General features: G+C 39.2%; 2 protein-coding genes across 8 annotated transcripts in view; one reads left to right on the top strand and one right to left on the bottom strand.

Moving 5' to 3' along the window:
* The window catches only part of drc3 (dynein regulatory complex subunit 3), a 59,884-nt gene extending 49,439 nt beyond the window's left edge, over positions 1-10,445 (top strand). For 5 of the 6 annotated variants that reach the window (XM_043711788.1, XM_043711791.1, XM_043711789.1 and 2 more), the window contains 4 exons: positions 698-768; positions 4,629-4,752; positions 6,478-6,609; positions 9,449-10,445. In XM_043711788.1, the coding sequence (XP_043567723.1) occupies positions 698-768; positions 4,629-4,752; positions 6,478-6,609; positions 9,449-9,559 (438 nt within the window). In that variant the 3' untranslated portion in view covers positions 9,560-10,445. The remainder of the gene's footprint in view (positions 1-697; positions 769-4,628; positions 4,753-6,477; positions 6,610-9,448) is intronic. The other variant, XM_043711790.1, reaches the window with a different exon arrangement.
* Positions 10,446-13,542: 3,097 nt separating this feature from the next.
* Positions 13,543-20,520, bottom strand: part of atpaf2 (ATP synthase mitochondrial F1 complex assembly factor 2) — a 14,472-nt gene continuing 7,494 nt past the window's right edge. For both annotated transcript variants that reach the window (XM_043711798.1, XM_043711799.1), the window contains 4 exons: positions 19,015-19,095; positions 16,377-16,489; positions 15,453-15,568; positions 13,543-13,768 (listed from right to left, as the gene is read on the bottom strand). In XM_043711798.1, the coding sequence (XP_043567733.1) occupies positions 13,631-13,768; positions 15,453-15,568; positions 16,377-16,489; positions 19,015-19,095 (448 nt within the window). In that variant the 3' untranslated portion in view covers positions 13,543-13,630. The remainder of the gene's footprint in view (positions 13,769-15,452; positions 15,569-16,376; positions 16,490-19,014; positions 19,096-20,520) is intronic.

The raw sequence follows: 20,520 nt of genomic DNA, 5'->3' as shown, positions 1-20,520 counted from the left end.
GATACTTGAACATCAACTAGCCACAAAATGACATGACTCATTCTCACTAGTATCCTTACATACAGCTAAGGAAGGACACCACTTCGACTGGGACAACACATCCATCCTCGGACAAGTCAAACAGACACACGCATGAGAATTCCAAGAAGCATGGCATTCCAACCGTAACTCTATCAACAAACACATCGAATTAGACCCCATCTACCACTCCCTGAGAAAATGAACCAGAAATGACATCACCCAGGAAATGACATCACCAACCCAAAGAAACCCAAACATATAAATAGAAAGCAGGAATTAACAGCAGTGCTTTGCCTGGAAGCCCACTAAAGATGTTACCTAGTAGGGTGACGAAATGTCTGAAAATGAACCTTCCAGCTCAGCGAGCAAACTTACATACAGAGTGAAGATCAGCTGACCAACAGATAATGACAAAATGAAACCAAATTTGGGATTAAATCTGGATGGTCATAAGGAGGAGGATTGTGCTGAAGCATGTGAATTAGTTCCACTATTTTAAAGTCCAGGGACAGAATGAGAGGATGCACGATTTGAGTTTCGATATCAAAAGAATGGAATTCATGCCAGCCTGTAATTCCAAGGACATTCTTGATTGCAAGTAAAATGTCAGTCAGTTTGCAATATTTCTGTTTCAACTGCTAGTTCTAATGCTTTATTGTTTTGTTTGATTTTACAGGAAACAATGAGCAATTTTGAACGAAATGTTTCAGAAATTGTTACAACTTATGTTGAAAATGTACAAGCTCTATATCCTTTGATGTAAACATTTATTCATCAGCAAAAGTTAATTTCAGTATACTAAAGCATAGAATGAGAAAAAGGTTTTAATATAATGGAAACAAGTTCTTTCACATACCAAGTCGAGACGAGCACCGACCATTGGTCATTGCTAAGGTTCTAAATAGAATGGGTAATATTCTGCAAAAATTCCTTTTGATACTCAAAACATATGTGATTTTTGCAAAGGTTTGTAACTCAGGTGAAGTTCAGGTGTAAGTTTGCTTATTGAGCTGGAAGGTTTGTTTTCAGATGTTTCATCACCATGCTAGTTAACCTCATCAGTGAGCCTCCAGTGAAGCGCTGGTGTTATGTCCTGCTTTCTATTTATCTGTCTCAGTCTCTTAAAGTGGGTGATCTCATTTCCAGTTCTTTTTCTCAGAGGTTGGTAAATGGGGTCCAAGTCGATGTGTTTATTGATGGAGTTCTAGTTTGAATGCCAGGCCTCCAGGAATTCCCATGCATGTCTCTGTTTATCCTGTCCAAGGATGGAAGTGGTGTCCCAGTCTAAGTGGCGTCCTTCGTCTGTATGTAAGGATACTAGTGATAGTGGGTCATGTCTTTTGGTGGCTAGTTTGTGTTCGTTTATCCTGGTGGCTAGTTTTATGCCTGTCTGTTTGATGTAGTGTTTGTTACAGTCCTTGTATGGTATTTTGTAAATAACATTCATTTTGCTGGTTGTTTATATAGGGTCCTCTCGGTTCATCAGCTGCTGTGTTGGTAGGTTTATGGGCTATGATGATGCCAACAGGTCAGAGTAGTCTGGTAGTCATTTCAGAGATGTCTTCGATGTGTAATAATGTGACTAGAGTTTCTGGGCGGGTTGTATCTGCTTGTTTGGGTTTGTTGTTTAGGAATTGGCAGATTGTGTTTATATGGGGTACCCATTCCTCTTGAATACACTGTATTGGCTTTTTCTTCGGCTGCTCATAGTTCCTGGGTGCTGAGTGTATTGTGGCTCATTGAAATAACGTCCTGATGCAGCTCCATTTATGGGTGTTGGGATGATTGTTTCTGAATTTAAGTATTTAACCTCTGAGAAAAAGAATCAGAAATGATATCACCCTACTTAAGAGACCAAGACACAGAAACAGTAAGTGGGACATAATACCAGCGCTTCACTGGAGGCTCACTGATCATATTACCTCGTGTGGTGATGAAACGTCTGAAAAAGAACCTTTCAATTCAGCAAGCAAACTTACAACCTGAACTCAAAATATATTCCAGCTGAGCTAAGCAAAAATATTCATCCTTTCCACAGGAACATTTGATTCCATGAAGTATTTAATTATCTCAGCACATCTGAACATTTTTATTCATTCACAGGATGTGGGCATCACTAGCTAGATCAGCACTTGTTGCCCATTTCTAATTGCCTAGAGGACAGCTAAGAGTCAACCACATTGCTGTGAGTCTGGAGTCATATGTAGGCCAGACCAAGTAAAGGTACCAGTTCCCTTCCCTAAAGGCTGTTAGTGAACTAGATGGGTTTTTCCAACATTCAACAACTATTTCATCATTATCATTAGACTCTTAATGGTAGGTTTTTTTTAAAATACCTATGTCAATTCCACCATTTGCCATAGCAGGATTTGAACCCAGGTTCCCTGAACGTTGCCTGGATCTCTGAATTAATTATCTTACAGTAACATTAGTTGGCCATTGCTTTCCCTAAATTATTGCTGTGACTCAGATTCAAACCAAGGTTGCTGTGGCGATGACATAAAGTACTAACCACTCTGTGATCACAGAGCCATATGTCCTGATCATACTCAGATTTATTTTTGAGTATTAATTTACATTGGACTTTTGGCAATTGCAGATAATACAATGAGTCTGAGACAAAACTACCTTGAAGTTCCAGTCTTCTTTGAGATTTTGAAACAACTCTTCATCCAATTTAAATAGTCTGCTTGGATCTAAAATAACTACACAGAGGCCAGTATCCTGTCCCCAAGTCACCCTTCATTTACACATGGAAAGTCCTTTACTCTAGTTCAAAGTCAGTTATCAGGGTGTCAGTACCTCTGACACACACTTTTTAATCTGTCAGCCAAGGCTTCCTGAGTGGACCAGATTAACAACTCCAACCAGAGAACTCAAAATTCTATGAGGTCCACCTGGCTAACCTCATTAAAATCACTACAGTGCAAATATCTAACTGCTCAGAAATTTGGATTTGTATCATGTTTTCTTTATAATTTTCATCCCTCCCAATTTTAAAACTCTATAAATAGTACTATTTTAAACAACATCAAATTAGAGTTGTGGCAAAAAGTCGTCATTATGCAATGTTAATTTTGTTTCTCTCTCCACAGATGCTGTTGGGCCTTGTGTCGACCAGCATTTTATTTCTGTATCAAAAGTCATTTCATGTGTTTTTCCAGATAATTATAACTTTTAATGGCACTATCAGTTGTTTAAAATGTGGAACATTTTCTTGGAACATCAAATTCTCTTCCCATGGAAATATAATATGATAGCTACCTTGTCGAGTATTTTCCAGAATGGTTATATTAAAATATATACACTAAGATAATTCAAATCTAATAGCACATATGTGGTTGCATTGCAAATCTTCTATTGTTTTTCACTAAGTATTTGACATATATAATGCCACTGAATAGTAGAAGTTAAGTGTAAAAAATCTAAGTACTCCTTGGTAGAGCTTCATTGAACGTTTTTAATTGTGTGTCTTTCTCTACAAATTGTGAATGAAAGCTCAAGACCAATATACATCTCTATTCATGCACAATGGTCAGTGACTCATTGTTGCCTGAAAAATTTATATCTGACCTTTTTTTTAAGAAAACAAAATTGTTTCTGCACCAGTTTGGCATAATCTGGGCGACACAGTGGTTAGCACTGCTGCCTCACAGCGCCAGAGACCCGGGTTCAATTCCCGCCTCAGGCGACTGACTGTGTGGAGTTTGCACGTTCTCCCCATGTCTGCGTGGGTTTCCTCCGGATGCTCCGGTTTCTTTCCACCATCCAAAGATGTGCAGGGTCAGGTGAATTGGCCATACTAAATTGCCTGTAGTGTTAGGTAAGGGGTAAATGTAGGGATATGGGTGGGTTTCGCTTCGGCGGGTCGGTGTGGACTTGTTGGGCCGAAGGGCCTGTTTCCACACTGTAATCTAATCTAATCTAATCTAATCTAAAATCTAATCTAAATCTAACTGCCCAGTAAGGTACAATAATGGTATCTACCTGACAATATAGAAAAGTGCCCTGATACATCCTTTTACAAAAAACAGGACCAATCTAATCTAGTCTCATTATTCTACTGAGTTGTCAGGAAAATCACAATGCTTTCAAGTAGCACTCCTCTGATAACAACCAATACTCAGTGTGGGTTTTGCCATCACCTCACAAACCTGTGATCTCTTCTGTGTAGTAGAACAAGAGAAACATATGCATGGGGAGACCAAAACCCAAAAATTCCATTGTAAAACATACATCACCCTGAAATATTACCATTTTGTCATCATTACTGGATCAACATTCTGGAATTCCTTTCTGGGAACTCTGGGAATAGTTACACACAACATGAAAGAGGTTAACAGGCTCCTCATCATCACTTCTTATGGCTAATTAGGGATGCATAATTAATGCTTACCTTACCAGTGCCACCCATACTTTATGGAAAAATAAAAGTAAGATTTATACTACCCTAATGATGAAAGAATTCTGACACTCTTGTTTATTCGTGAAGTCTCATGCATAAATCAATACCACGCAAAAGTCAGTGGCTGCAGTGGAAGTGTCTTGCATGCACTTGTGAAATCAACAGGAATGTAGTTCTGTTTTTGGAACCTTAACATAATCACAATAGCTCAGTGCCGAGACCTAGAAAATCGTTACAATGAGAATATATTGGAAATCGCTATGACTAGTTACGACAAAATGGGAAAAAATGAAGGGGAAGAGGAAATGCCAGAAGAACTCAGAGCAGTAAGAGAAGGGATTTTCCTACATGAATGTTCCATGTTTATATTTGAAAAAATCAAAAATTTGTTTTCCACAGCTTTGAGAAATAATATTCTTCAGAATACATAACATGAAATGTTTCTAAAAAGGTTTTCATATCTCCACATGCACGAATGGCAAATTAGATAGCTTTCACCAGTCTTCTTGTGAAGCTGATAATGTGGGGATGTAAGAGCACAATACAGACAGATGCTCCATCTTGTTTCCCCTTTATCTCTCCAGCATCAGTATTGGAACAATTAAAGCTCGAGATCATAAATATTAAAGAGTAACTAAACAATTCACTAAAGAAATAAAGATAAACTAATTTATCTAAGAATGTGAAATGCACCAACAGAAGGAGCAGTTAAAGTAAAACATAGTAAGAAATCTAAAAAGTAAACAAAAAACAGTGGAAGGAAATGTTGGTTGGGTTAGATTAAGGTATGTTATCAGAGGCTTGTACACCTGCATGGACTTGCACTGTCAAATGGCCTGTTTCTGTGCTACAGACGCTACATCAGTCCTGGACACCACATTCTCCAATTGCATCAATTTAACTTGATGCCGCGGGTCAATGAAAAAGCAATGCAATTTCTTTTAATAGACATTACAAGTACGCATTCTACCCCAAACTTTACCTGTTTCTGTCGTACACCAAGTATGCACTGTGCAGCATCCTCCCCTCCCACTAAGGTTTACAAATTTGTAGCTCTGGCCATTCCCCCACCCCCAAATACAGCACCTAATCCCAAGCCCAATTCTTAGCAGTTGCTCTTTGACCTGCCCAATCCCAAAATGCAGGATCCAGCTCTCACGTGACTTCACATACAGTGAAGCTGATTGCCCGGATCCAGGGGTCATTGTTTAAGGATACAGAGCAGGCTATTTAGGACTGAAATGAGGCAACATTTCTTCATCCAAAGAGTGGAGAGGCTGTGGAATGCTCTGCCACAGAAAGCGGTTGCAGCCAAAATGTTGAATGTTTTCAAGAAAGAGTTAATTCTTAGGACTAAAAGAATCAAAGAGTATAGGGAGAAAGCAGGAACAGGGTACTGAGTTGATGATCAGCTATGATTGTATTAAATAGTGGAGCAGGCTCAAGGGGCTGATTTGCCTACTCCTGCTCCTAGTTCTTATTCATGGGATGTGGTTATCTTTGGCTAGGCGAGCACTTATTGTGTAACCCTATTTGCAGAGAGTGCAGTTAAGAATCAACAGCCATAATGCTATGGGTCTGGAGTCATATGTAAGCCGGGACAGGTCAGGATTGCAGATTTTCTTCCATAAAAGGACAGTAGTGAACCAGATGGGTTTTTAAAATAATTGACTGTTACATTCAATTAACATTTTTATCTCAGATCTCTAGTGAAGTTTAAATTCAACATCTGCCACGGTGGGCTTCAGAAGCCCTATCTCCAGAACATTAGTCTTACGTTCTAATCATTGTTTAACAGCCATTGCCCTGCCCCGTTTTCTCTTTATGGGGCAACAGCCCTTGTCAAGACAAACTAAGTGTCAGGCCACTATTACCAGAGAAGAAACACTATTTCTGCAGCCAACGTTTCTTTTGAACTGAACTAATAGTAGAAGGAGCTAACCAATTAATCCTGAACTGTTTTGGAATATCCAAACACATTAAACAAATGTAAAAAAAACAAATATTTGTTTTCTCAACACATTAAATGTTATATTTGTTTCTTTATATAGCTCTTTGTAGATAAAGATACAGTAATCAACACAGTTAATGCATCACATGACATGCACCTGCTTAAGATTGACAACCAAGAAGACAAGATGGTGACGAAGGCAAATGGCTGGGCTGCGGATGTGATTGAAATGGTAAGGATAACCAGACGCTTTAGTTTTACATTTGATACTAGACAATCCAGACGAACAACCATAAAACTGGAAGTCCTCTGTTTTATTTAATGCTGTTGAAATCAATGGTATCTGAAACTGCATAAAATTATAACTCCTGACAGTCCAGAAAAGTAAAAAGTTAAAAATCACAAAACACCAGGTTATAGTCCAATAGGTTTATTTGGAAGCACGAGCGTTCAGAGTGCTGCTCCTTCATCAGGAGGTTGTGCTGATGAACCACCTGAAGGAGCAGTGCTCTGAAAGCTAGTGCTTCCACATAAACCTGTTGGACTATAACCTGGTGTTGTGTGATTTTTAACTTTGTACACCCAGTCCAACACCGGCAACTTTAAATCAGAAAAGTAAATATATCATATTGGACCACTACATCTATCACAGCAGTTCTATTATAGCAATTCTTTAGAAAAATGCTGAAGAACATTTCCGCTTTAATATCTGTAACTTGGGGGAAAAATCCGATAATTTTTAAAAATCCTTCTAAGGTGGAAATCACAGCTGATAACCATCAGTTATCAATCGGCCAGTTGAAAGCCTATTAAACTATGTTATTCTCCAAATCGATTACAAAGTGCAACATTTAGAATTCACTTAACTCTTGGACAATACAATGGGTCCTTCTAAAGATGTCAGAATTCAAAGCAAGAGAGAGAAAAGGACCTAACCATAATAATCTTCTTTGCCTGGTGAAACAATGACCCATTTGAAAGTGACATCGCAGTCATTTTGCCTTGCTTATGATAAAGGAGAAAGTGAGGTCTGCAGATGCTGGAGATCAGAGCTGGAAATGTGTTGCTGGAAAAGCGCAGCAGGTCAGGCAGCATCCAGGGAACAGGAGAATCGACGTTTCGGGCATAAGCCCTTCTTCAGGAATAGGGAAAGTTTGTCCAGCAGGCTAAGATAAAAGGTAGGGAGGAGGGACTTGGGAGAGGGGCGTCGGAAATGTGATAGGTGGAAAGACGTCAAGGTGAGGGTGATAGGTCAGACTGGGGTGGGGGCGGAGAGGTCGGGAAGAAGATCTCAGGTTAGGAAGGCGGTGCTGAATTTGATGGATTTGACTGAGACAGGGTGGGGGGAGGGGAAATGAGGAAACTGGTGAAATCCGAGTTCATCCCTTGTGGTTGGAGGGTTCCTAGCCGGAAGATGAGGCGTTCTTCCTCCAACCGTCGTTTTGTTGTGGTCTGACAATGGAGGAGTCCAAAGACCTGCATATCCTTGGTGGAGTGGGAGGGGGAATTGAAATGTTGAGCTACAGGGTGGTTGGTCCGGGTGTCCCAGAGGTGTTCTCTGAAACGCTCCGCAAGTAGCCGGCTTATGATAAAGTCAGGTTGCTAAAACCTGGGCAGAACCCGGAGAATGATCTTCCAGAGATGTTATCAGACAGGGTTCTCAGCCAAAGGAAGTACAAAGGAGAAAGATCTTCTGAAAACAACTGCTATTCTGCCAAAACAGCCCAGGTAATCTGCAAGTGCCACTGCCACAGAATTAAGGAGGAACCCAAATTCTGTCGATCTGATGAGTCCATCTGTGCTGCAAAACGTATTGAACAATTAACTATTGCAGCTGCTGAATCTGACTTCAATGTTCAACACCTTCATTTCAGAAAGAGAAACTTCCAAGAGATGACAGGCCGATATCAATCTAAGAGCTTGATTTTACTTTCATCTTTATATGACTATTGTTTATTTTTATCCATGTTTAATCTCTGTAAATGTATTGTTAGTGAAGAACCTTACTATTTTACTTGAATAACTACAGCAATAGTTTACCAATACTTACCTCTTTTAAGACTACAGGTTTGTAGCTATTTTTAATAAAAGTGTCTTCATTGAGTTTAAAACAAATTCCTTGTTCAAGGAACAACCTAAAGACATGCCTGGTGTGGTTATAACAATACTTATGAAAGCCTTAGACTCTGAAAGAAAGTGCTTATGTTTTTAGAGTGCCTTTCGTAACCTCATTCTTCTAACAGGTCGATAACTAATGAATTATTTATGAAGTGTAGTCTCTGTTATACAATATGAAATATAGCACCTGTTTTAGCACACAGGATGCTCCCACAAATGACAATGTGATAACAACTAAATAATTTATTTATTGATGTAACTTCTAGGGTATATAGTGGGCACAACTCTAGAGAGAGCTCATGATCATCTTCAAATTAGTACCATGGGATGTCTTATGCCCACATGGGCCTCAGTTTAACATGTCACTGATTTTTTTTAAAAATACAGCCTCATTAGATCTACATTGCTGTTTATCCTCCCCTGAATCACTTAGTCTCCTATCTCAGCCAGAGCTATTTAGACAGGCAGCATTGGAAATTATATACTTTTTATTGGAGTAAAAGGGAAAAGCATAAATAAGTAAAAATGTCAACCCACAACTGTGTAATGGCATCCGTAACCGACTCCTAGGTAGATTTAGTTGAAAATGAAACATTCAAAATTGCCAGATGGGGAAAAAAAAGCAAGGTGCTCTATCAAGTCTTCTCATTGTTACGGCATAATGGTTAAACAAATCTGCTGCCCTGGCCCATGCAATTTCCAGGAGAGGCAAAAGATAAAGGGCCAATAATAGAGAAAATTTTGGAAATTTTCTCTTTCACCCTCTCAGGTGAACAAAACCAGTCCAAAATATCATATGTTTCATAGTAGATAAGCACTTTTCCAATTGGAGGTAACACACAGGATTGGACAGGGACTGTTAATAGAGAAAATAAAATAAAACTAAAGCAAAATTAAGGAAGAAACAAATGATTTAAGTTGCAACACAGTGATGTGTTTTTTTTGTTCTGCAGCTGCACACAGATGAAATAAATCGCAACCGTAAACGAGTTTTAGAAATTAACATCTATGTCAGCCACTGGCGGGATGAGCTGGATTTCCTGGAGCTCCAGGACATGAACTAATTTTTACGTATAACATTAAGAGGGAGAGGTTGTACAATATGACTTTCAGATCCTTGTGCTCCTGTTCTACGTAGGCTCTAAGATAATCAGATTTAACGTGGGTTAAAGTTTTTAAATTGTTCACCCATCCCCAGGTATGGTCTGTCTACTCTCATCACTTTTCCACTCTGTAATTATTGGAACCCTTAAGAGACATTTATTTACGTAGTGCCTTTAATGTAATGGAGACTTAATAGTTTCCTTTTAATGTCTCCACTGCACCTGATGGGGCAAAATAGCCTCATAGCCAGAGCTATCCTTTTTCTGGGAATCCCTCATTTTATTGGAGTTGACCTCAAACTGTAATTCTTTCAGCAAATTAACATTTGTTATTATGCTACAAACAAACATTCGCTACCTCACATGTACATCATTTCCTTTAATTTATTTTTTCCTAGTGCTCTTTCTACATTTTACAAGAATTTCAAATGCAAACTTAGTACTTTCTTACAATTTTAACCCTTTTTTCCTTCTTCTTGCAGCATTGTTGGATCCCTAAATTGTGAGCCATTTTGTTCTAAGGCAGGACTGTGCATATTTTAAAATATGACATTGATGTATGAAGAAAACTCCACACAGAATGTGAATTAACTAAAATCAATACTATATATAAAAAAACTTTATTTATTAAAATGCCTTCATTCTCTTTTCTCAAACGATATATTTTACTTTGCAGCTTTTAGTGCTATTTTGGATACATATGTGTATTGACATTTGTTATTTTGTTTGCTTTATAAAAAGATGTTAATTTAGGGAAAAGTGCGGGAATGATGATGAGGACATTGGACTGGAAATCAGTGGCCCAGGTCAATGTCCTCAGGATGGATGTGGACAATAGCTGGTGAAAAATTAATAAATCTAATCAAAAACTATAAATTTGTCCAAGTGTAGATTCACAATGTTTTATCTGAAATTCCAAAATCCAAAAAGCTCTGAAATCCAAAGTTTTTTCGTGGAGTGTGGACCATCATTTTGGTATGCAAACAGGTGACCCAACTCCACACCTACTCTACCCATGTCACTCATATGTGACGTGGTGGCGTGGCCCAGCACTGGCAGGCATCAATTGTGTCTCAGCGCTCATACTATTCACATGTGCATCTGCTGTGAGGTAATTTTTTTTAAATTTCACAGTGAAAATGTAATATATTCCAAAATATTCCAAATTCTGAAAAACAACTGGCCCCATGGATGTCGGATAAAGAATGGTGTACCTATAGTACAACGATGAATCTATGATAATGAAACATCTGATTTACAATTGACCTTTAAAAGAACTGCTTTAAAACTACTGTCTTCACTTGGTGTGGCCTAGATTTGATGCCAGAACCACAGCAACTCTTAAATATCTCTGAAATGGAATCTACCCAATTCTAACAAACCACTACAGCAAAGGTCAAAAAAGGATGAAACAAGGCAAACTACCTAGCTTTGACCTAGGCACAGTTGAAGACAGTATAGAGTCAGCAAGGCCCAGTGTGCAAAAATCTTCCTGATTTAAGTTTGACATAGCTATTCACACTGCCTTATACATTACAGAAACTGTTCCAGCTACCACCACCAACATCCCTGCGTTTGTCCTGTCTCACCAACAGGACAGACCCCTCCCAGCTGGCAGCAATGGCATACAGTACAGGGATCTGCCCTGGAAGTCCTGAACATTGTCTCCGAATTCCATAAAATCTCACGACATCAGGTCAACATAGCTAAGGAAGCATCCTACTCATTACAACCTCAAGCAGATCAGTACAATCAGTAGGGATTGAGAACAAATACTAACCTAATCAAATTAGTGACACCCACATCTCCTGCAATAAATTTTAAAATGCAAATTACAGGTTTTTTTGTTCTGCAAATGCATTGCTCGTGGCTGAAAGTTATAAATATGATCTGCTCCAGAAAAATCTTTTAAAAATTGCAGGTTCAAACATCAACATAACACCGATCACAATGGGATCCATGGCACTGAGCTACACAGAACAGAAACAATAATAGAAACAAAATTGCAAGTCCTGGAAATATGAAATAAAAACAAAGTTATGGAAATACTTAGCAGCAGGGCCACATGATGACAAGGCCCTGTATCATGGAAAGCTTAAAGACGCCCCATAGCATTAAAATGTATTGTTTTGATGGAAAGGGCAATAAAGATGAAAAATATCAAAGCTTTATATTTGCATATATACATTGGCAGTGGCACAATAAGAAGTAAAACTAATAACCTAACCAAAACATAAATAGTTGCTTGGTTCTTCAGAACTTGAATATTGCTGAAAAAATATTTTGTTTATCCTTTTCATCTTGCACTTATCAAGGCAATATGCAAAAAATTACCATTTATAGTATATGAGAAAAGATTGCTGATTGATGGTAAGTGATCTCTAATACATGGAGTGTTGCTATGATGAATGCACCAATTAACGATGACTGACAGTTAACTGCCAAGCTTTGTTTTAATTATAAATAAGCCAGTTGATTCCTACCTTCAGCTGTGCTCTTTTCAATTCAAGAATTGAGATGACAGCCATTCTCTGGTTTACTTCTCAGGGGTAATAATTTGAATACAGTCCAACATTTTGTAGTAGTGTAAAAGAATATGTATATTTGTTGCATAATAGTAAAACAGTTTACTGCATCTAAGTAGAAATCAAGTAGAGTTTTCGAGCCAGCAAGATTTATTGAAAATCCAGCCCATGGGTTATACACACTTATTTTCCTCTGCAAATGTTTTGCTGCCTGCCAATAAAGCCCTTATAAACTCAAGTACTTTGCAAGAGGGATGGGATGAGTGATTGAGGGGTTAACTGGGAAGCAGGAGACTGTGATACAATAATTAGGGAGTTTGCTGAAGCTAAATCAACAATGTTGATTTTGAACTGAAAAAGCAAAATAGTTTTAGAAGTAAATACTAAACTACAAATTTCAAACCATCTGTGGTAAAAGAAAGCAAATGCCTTTTAAATTTTTAAACGAAATAGTAAACATTAGATTCAAAGTAAGAGCAGATACAAATAAATTGGCTAATGGAGTTAATGTGAATAATTGGCCTCTGAGCCAGAAGGCCAAGGATCAATTTCTATCTTTTCCAGAACTGCATAAGTGCATGTCTGAACAGGTTGATTACAGAATATCTTTCATAGATTGTTGAGTGATAATATGATCAACAGAGAACAAAGTGGGGCTCCTGCTGTGAAAGCAATGAGCAAATAACAAGACAAATAGTACTTGGGATGATAATGGAAAGTAACTGACAGATTATTCCCTCTGTGGAATGCACTACCAATGCTGTGATTGGTAAATGACAAAAATAAATCAGTTATCACAGAAGAATGTGCATGCAATTTCCTAAAGCATTGCATTTTAAATCATTGAAGCCTCAGAAGTGTTTTACTGTACTACTAGGCTGGCAAGGGAAAGCAGAGGCTTTGCAGTACAAAGGGAGGCCATTCAACCTATAGTTTATTCCAATTCTCTCAGTAGAGCAATACAATCAGTCTCAATACCCTCAAGTCTGTTTCTAAGGTCCTTTTTAAAAATTGCTGATTATCTCCAAGTTGCCAAGACATAGCAAAGTTGATGAACAAAAATTGATTAATATGGAATACATCCTCATAGAGGTATCAAATAAAAATGCAGAAGAGCTGTGGTGAACTTATCTAAAGCTCTGGTTAGTAGTAAACAACTAAAATACTGCATCCAGTATTCTGGTCACTACACTTTAACATCCTTGAGAAGAATAATATACAGCACAGACTTTTGAAAATTAATGCTCACACAAATAAGACTACTGCTGTTAAATATTAGTGTTTAGTTTTTACAATATACATCAAATCATTAATCCCCAAATTTTCATGGAATCAGTAATTTAATTAAATACAAGCAGTTTTTCTTAAAAAAAAAGAGACAATTCTTTGAACATGAAAAATTCTTAACAAATACGGCTGTTCAAACTGAAAGACCACATTTTATTATTTTAAATTTAATCGTAGATTTTCAACTATCCACCCAAGACTGTACAGACAATTGGTTGCTTTAGTCCTGCAGTAACTTGTGTTTGACAGTAGAGCTCTCTGAACACAGATGGACAAACAAGGTTCCAGCAGCTGTGCGTGATCGAAGCTCATACAGTTCATAGTCATGTGCCCATTCAATATTTCCCCACATTTCAATCTGGGGAAATAAAAGATGTGGACAAGAGTCATTTTTATGCTTATAATACTAATTCCAATCTGAAACTATGTAAAAGATTAGCACAGTTTAAGATAACAGGCATTAGCAAACACGTATTTGCTTGTTGGTTGAGTATGTTCACAGTTGAAACAGAACATGCTGACTCAACCAAGGGCACAACAAAAACCAAAGTCATGGGATCCTCCTGTTATGGGATCCAAGATCATTCCCACATGCATTCCTGAAAGAAGAAAATCTATATAAAAACTACTGGAATTGACATTTGAGGTTCAACTCTCAATATTTACAGCAATTCGTTAATTTTTTTATGAAACTGCCGTGCCATTGTCTCAGCCCTCTATTAGAAGAACTTGGCTTATGTCAAAATTGAAAGAACTGTTCCACAGAATGGTCAAGCAATATTCTGACATAGTAATGTCCCCAAAAACATGTCTTATACCCAATGTCCCAGATACAAACATAATCATTTCTGGATAAGCTCTATCCTACTTGTTGGACAGAACCAATACAAGTGGCAGTAGCACTGTGATATATAGTTAGGGAGTCTACCACACTGACTGAAGTGTCAGTCAAACATAGGCAAGGCCACTTTCTACCCAATTGATGAATTAGTACTCCCAGTGTTGAAGACTACCTGGATGAAGCACTGAGGGTGACAAAGACAAAGTCTACACAGGTGGACATCAATCTCCATCACCAAATGTGGGTCAACAGCACCACTACTGACTAAGTCCGAAAGAACATAGCTGTTAAATTGGTTACATGGCCTGTGGTGATGGAACTCATGAGACGCAGAACCAACGTGATCTCATCCTCATCAATCTATCAGCCACATGTTCATCTGTCCATGACAGTATTGGTAGAAGTGATCAACACACAATCCTCATGGAGATGAAAGCGCATGTTCACATTGAAGATGTGTCGCATTGTCTGACACTACTACTGTGGTAACTGGGACAGATCTAGAACAAATTTAACAACTTATAACTGGACATACATGATGTTCTGTGAGCCATCAGGAGAACAGTATTCACCCACAATTTGTAAACTTCAGACCAACATGTTCTGACACTACCATTACCGTCAAATTGGCAGAGATCAGCTTCAATGAAGGATGTAGGCCACTTCTCTATGGTTTCCTGAACTTAGGCCAGCCATCTCTAATATACTAATACCATCATTAATTAACAGAGCCAATCCACCACCTTTTTCTACCTTCATATCTGATCTAAGTGTTTTGTACCCCATCCTGTAAATACCCCGAGAATATATTGATGTTTAAACACATGTATTAGGGGATCTTCCCAGTCTGTATTGATGTGTTGCATACTTGGCAGGGCTGTTACCTGCACTGCCAGAGAGGGTATGGATTTCTCATCACAAACTGAGTTGTATTCTCAGTTATCCTACAAGAAGCAAGCTTGGTCTCAAATTGCTCGCAGCTTTGGTTCAAACAACTCAATGAAACAGACCCAAAGAGAACCCACATTTCTCCACAGTCATGATTGTAACCAAACAACCCTCGCACATTAGGTTCCGTAATTTACGTACAACACAGAATAGCCTGCATGCTTCACAATGCAGGGAGCAGAAGGCCAAACCAATGTCACTGAGTAACTAAAGGTCTGAGGATTGGAGGAGCACCCAACAACATCATTCTCACCTGATATTGTTCCTCAAGTCGAGACAGCAAAACAGCTCTCTCCACATCCAAGTTTCGGTCAATCAGATTTAATGAAAGAACAACTGATTTCAACTGATGGATGACATATTCCAGACCTATAAAAGTAAAAGCATGAACAGCAAAAATAAGCAGGGCAGTGAATTCAACAAAGATTTCTTCTGATTGTAAATTTAAAAAGGTTGAGTAGTTGGCAATTAGCAAGCGAGAAGTGAATACCAAATGACCCTCTTCCCCAATCAGAATAGTTGTTTTTAAGAATGGAATGTCTGATTGAATAAAAAGAATTTCAGTTGTAGGGGTGAAAGGCAAGTTCCTCCCTCATTGTATAGAAATCCATTAAAACCTTTTGCCTTATTTGTCTATTCATTGAAAAGCAGTAAATGTGATGGAAGGCATGTTCAGAACAGTCTGTTAGATTGTTATCCTGCTAATCCACCATTTATTTCTCTGTATTCTTCAAAAACAAGGTGAATATTTTGAAAACAACAATCTCATTCCTAATTCTCAATTTCCATTTGCCTATTCGTCTATCTGGATCGCCAATCGTTAAACACTGATTGATTATTTGTGATCATGCCCCTTGGAACACTCATTCAGCCTGCATATTTATGCCCGTGTTCTTACTTCCAGAATCTTTTGATTATAACACCAGTCTACTCTATGCACTTACGATCTTCACTATTTTCCCTTTCATAGACACCCAATGTTTCTCCTCAAAGCCGAAGTGCTTCCAAATGTTTTATTGTAGGTAAGGCACAACAGAAATGAAACTTGTGATTCTTGCCCTTGATACAAGGACAATTAGGCCATTACAACATTTTAAAGGAAAAAGAAACATTATTTTAAGTTTTACCTTCTATTCCAGAATATCTGGCTATGACAAAGACTTACAAAATCACTAACCTACAAGTGCCCAGAAATTGTAAGAGGAGAGGTGCTGCTCAAACGTCTGCTTAGTTTCCTTTGGGATGTTTGGTCCCAATATACTTGTGGAAGTACCAATCACAACATTATATCTGTTTGAAAAATGCAAAAACCAGTATGAAACAAAATAAATCAGTGAGATCACAGAGCATTAACACTGGGCATCTTGTATTCTGGGTGACTCCCTTGCTCTCTGATCAATTAATGTGGCTGAAAGACAATGCAAACTCATCTAAACCCTTAACACTATGGCAGTCCCAGTCTATGTTTGGAAAGTTAAAAATCCCTTACCATAACCACCGTATTATTCTTACAGAGAGCTGAGATCTCCCTACAAGTTTGTTTCTCAATTTCCCTTTGACTATTCAGGGGTCTATAATACAATCCCAATAAGGTGATTATCCCTTTCATATTTCTCAGTTCCACCCAAATAACTTCCCTGGATGTATTTCCAGGAATATCCTCCCTTAGTACAGCTGTAATGCTATCCCTTATCAAAAACGCCACTCCCCAATCTCTCATGCCTCCCTTTCTATCCTTCCTGTAGCATTTGTATCCTAGAATATTAAGCTGCCCATCCCTGAGCTATGTTTCTGTAATTGCTATGATATACCAGTCCCATGTTCCTAACCATGCCCTGAGTTCATCTGCCTTCCCCGTTAGGCCTCTTGCATTGAAATAAATGCAGTTTAATTTATTAGTCCTACCTTGTCCCTGACTGTTTGACTCATTTCTGTTCTCAACTGTACCAGTCTGAGATTGATCTCGTTCCTCACTATCTCCCTGCGTCCCACACCCCCACCTTACTAGTTTAAATCCTCCTGAGCAGCTCGAGCAAATCTCCCTGCCAGTATATTAGTCCCCTTCCAATTTAGGTGCAATCCGTCCTTCTTGTACAGGTCATTTCTACCACAAAAGAGATTCCAATGATCCAAAAATGTAAATCCTTCGCCCATACACCAGCTCCTCAGCCATGCATTCATCTGCTCTTTCCTCCTATTCCTGCCCTCACTAGCTCATCACACCGGGAGTAATCCAGATATTACTACTCGCAAGGACCTCCTTTTTAAATTCCTGCCTAACTCTCTGTAATCTCCCTTCAGAATCTCAACCTTTTCCCTTTCTATGTTGTTGGTTCCAATGTGGACAATGACCTCTTGCTGGCACCTCTCCCTCTTGAGAACATTCTGCACCCTCTCTGAGTCATCCTTGATCCTGGCACCAGGGAAGCAACACACCATTCCGACCACCCTAACACAAGAGCAGCAGATGTGATCTATATGGACTTCAGTAAGGTATTCGACAAGGTTCCCCATGGGAGGCTAGTTAGCAAGGTTCGATCTCATGGAATACAGGGAGAACTAGCCATTTGGATACAGAACTGGCTCAAAGGTAGAAAACAGAGGGTGGTGGTGGAGGGTTGTTTTTCAGACTGGAGGCCTGTGACCAGTGGAGTGCCACAAGGATCGTTGCTGGGTTCTCTACTTTTTGTCATTTATATAAATGATTTGATGCAAGCATAAGAGGTACAGTTAGTAAGTTTGCAGATGACACCAAAATTGGAGGTGTGGTGGACAGCAAAAAGGGTTTCTTCAAATTACAACAGGATCTTGATCAGATGGGCCAATGGGCTGAGAAGTGGCAGATGGAGTTTAATTCAGATAAATGCGAGGTGCTGCATTCTGGGAGAGCAAATCTTAGCAGGACTTATACACTTCATGGTAAGGTCTTTGGGAGTGTTGTAGAACAAAGAGACCTTGGAGTGCAGGTTAATAGCTCCTTGAAAGTGGAGTCGCAGGTAGATAGGATAGTGAACACGGTGTTTGGTATGCTTTCCTTTATTGGTCAGAGTATTGAGTACAGGAGTTGGGAGGTCATGTTGCGGCTGTACAGGTCATTGGTTAGGCCACTGTTGGAATATTGCATGCAATTCTGGTCTCCTTCCTATCAGAAAGATGTTGTGAAACTTGAAAGAGTTCAGAAATGATTTACAAGGGTTGGAGGATTTGAGCTATAAGAAGAGGCTGAACAGGCTGGGGCTGTTTTCCCTGGAGCATCGGAGGCTGAGGGGTGACCTTATAGAGGTTTATAAAATTATGAGGGGCATGGATAGGATAGATAGACAAAGTCTTTTCCCTGGGGTCAGGGAGTCCGGAACTAGAGGGCATAAGTTTAGGGCGAGAGGGGAAAGATATAAAAGAGAACTAAGGGGTAACGTTTTCACACAGAGTGTGGTACGTGTATGGAATGAGCTGCCAGAGGAAGTGGTGGAGGCTGGTACAACTGCAACATTTAAAAGGCATCTGGATGGGTATACGAATAGGTTTGGAGGGTTATGGGCCGGGTGCTAGCAGGTAGGACTAGATTGGGTTGGGATATCTGGTTGGCATGGATGGGTTGGACCGAAGAGTCTGTTTCCATGCTGTACATCTCTATGACTCTATAACCACTTATCAACTGAAGCAATTCTCCATTAAGACTCTTAACTAAAACGCCAATTGAATGTTCCGTTTAATACTCCCCTTCAATAAGCAAGGCCGGTTATGTTAATTTGTCACTGATGAGGCAAAGTGTTGACTCTCTGTCCTAAGCATTCAGGATATCCTCTTCCACTCACCTGTTCTCTATCCATTTGATGACTGGATCCCATTCATTTCTCTGGAGCTCTACTAAGCCAGGTGGCTCCTCCACTCTGTAACTAGTCAAAAAACAGAAATAAGAGTAGTTAAGAAAGGTCCATTTTAAGCTCATCCATCAAAGAAAGCCATGAAATCATCTCTTAGCTCCAATCATTTTCATCCACTTTTGCAATTTTTCTCACTGTCACTCAGCTCTTTCTATACAATTGTTTATTAGACTTTGTGCCCATTCGTGCACCTCAATCTTGATTAGCAAGTTCATCCTTCTCCATTCTCCTTACAGGGATTGTAAAGATTAACCAGGAAGGTTCAAATCTACAAATCTTGCAAATCACCTATTTTTATCCTTTCAATTGTTTGTCTAGCTTCTGGTCAAATAGCTATTTATCCCAATAAATCAGACGTCTGTCCCCTAGTTCATTATCATATACTCATGAAATGCCGAATGCAGGGAGACACACTTCTCTAGTACTTAACTAATGTTGTAGTTTGAATGCATCAATAAGATCCTCAAGCCAAGTTAATGAGTTTGTCTGACTAAGATGGAATGCACAACCCATCTGTCGAGACAAACAAGTCCAGAAAATCTCGTGCAAATGGACAGAGGTGATTTACAATCTCATTGGAAGCCTGCCTGATCATACAGCAAATTAAAACTTCAGGTGTTCACTACTCAGATTGTCTGGCAGCTTGTGCATGAATTTCAGATACATGTTCCTAGGGGTTGAAGCTCACTGTCTTGATTGGAGCTTTCATTATATTTCATGTATCATGAAATTATTCCAGTGTGCCATCTGTAAGCTAGAATGAGCTCCCCTTTTAAAGATTCCTGGAGAATATACAACTCTCAAGAATTCTGTACAGAGCTTCCATTAAATATTATTTGCTTTACCAAATGTTCACCACGTCCAGCGCAATGGCAGATGACATGGACCTGAATCAGCAAATTTGCACCAACTTTCAAACCAGAGGCAAAAAAACCCCCAAACCAAATACAGAGGAACTTCAATTATCCGAATATTGGACTATCCGAAGGAGATCTCAAGGTCCCAATAGAAACATTACATCAAAGATATGTTACCAACACTGATCGCGTGATTAAACAGACACCGTCTCCAAATGACGGACTTCCCGCCGTCTCTCTCTCCCCACACTTTCCCTGGTGTTCTACAGAGGGGTGTACCCTAAAGCCCCTTCCTCAGATAATCTCTTCACCATTGTCCTGTACAGGGTAAAGGTGGAATCTGTCAAAACGTTGCAGTAAAAAGTAGTGAATGTGTGTGTATATGCATGCTATTTGGAGATCTATCCCATAAAGGCGACAGCAGCAGCAGTCTTGTTGGTGTCCAATCTGGTTGCCCTGGAGAGGGGGCGAGGGTGGACGGTGGGGGGAATGTGAGAGGGAGCAGTGTTGGATGGGTTTGGAGAGTAGACGGAGGGACAATTGGACAGGGTTGGGGGGCGTTGGATGGGTTGGGGGGGCG

This window comes from Chiloscyllium plagiosum, chromosome 21 (genome assembly GCF_004010195.1).
Source record: "Chiloscyllium plagiosum isolate BGI_BamShark_2017 chromosome 21, ASM401019v2, whole genome shotgun sequence".
Lineage (NCBI taxonomy): Eukaryota > Metazoa > Chordata > Chondrichthyes > Orectolobiformes > Hemiscylliidae > Chiloscyllium > Chiloscyllium plagiosum.
Note: the sequence above shows the minus strand (reverse complement) of the source record. Positions and strands in the feature narration are given on the sequence as shown.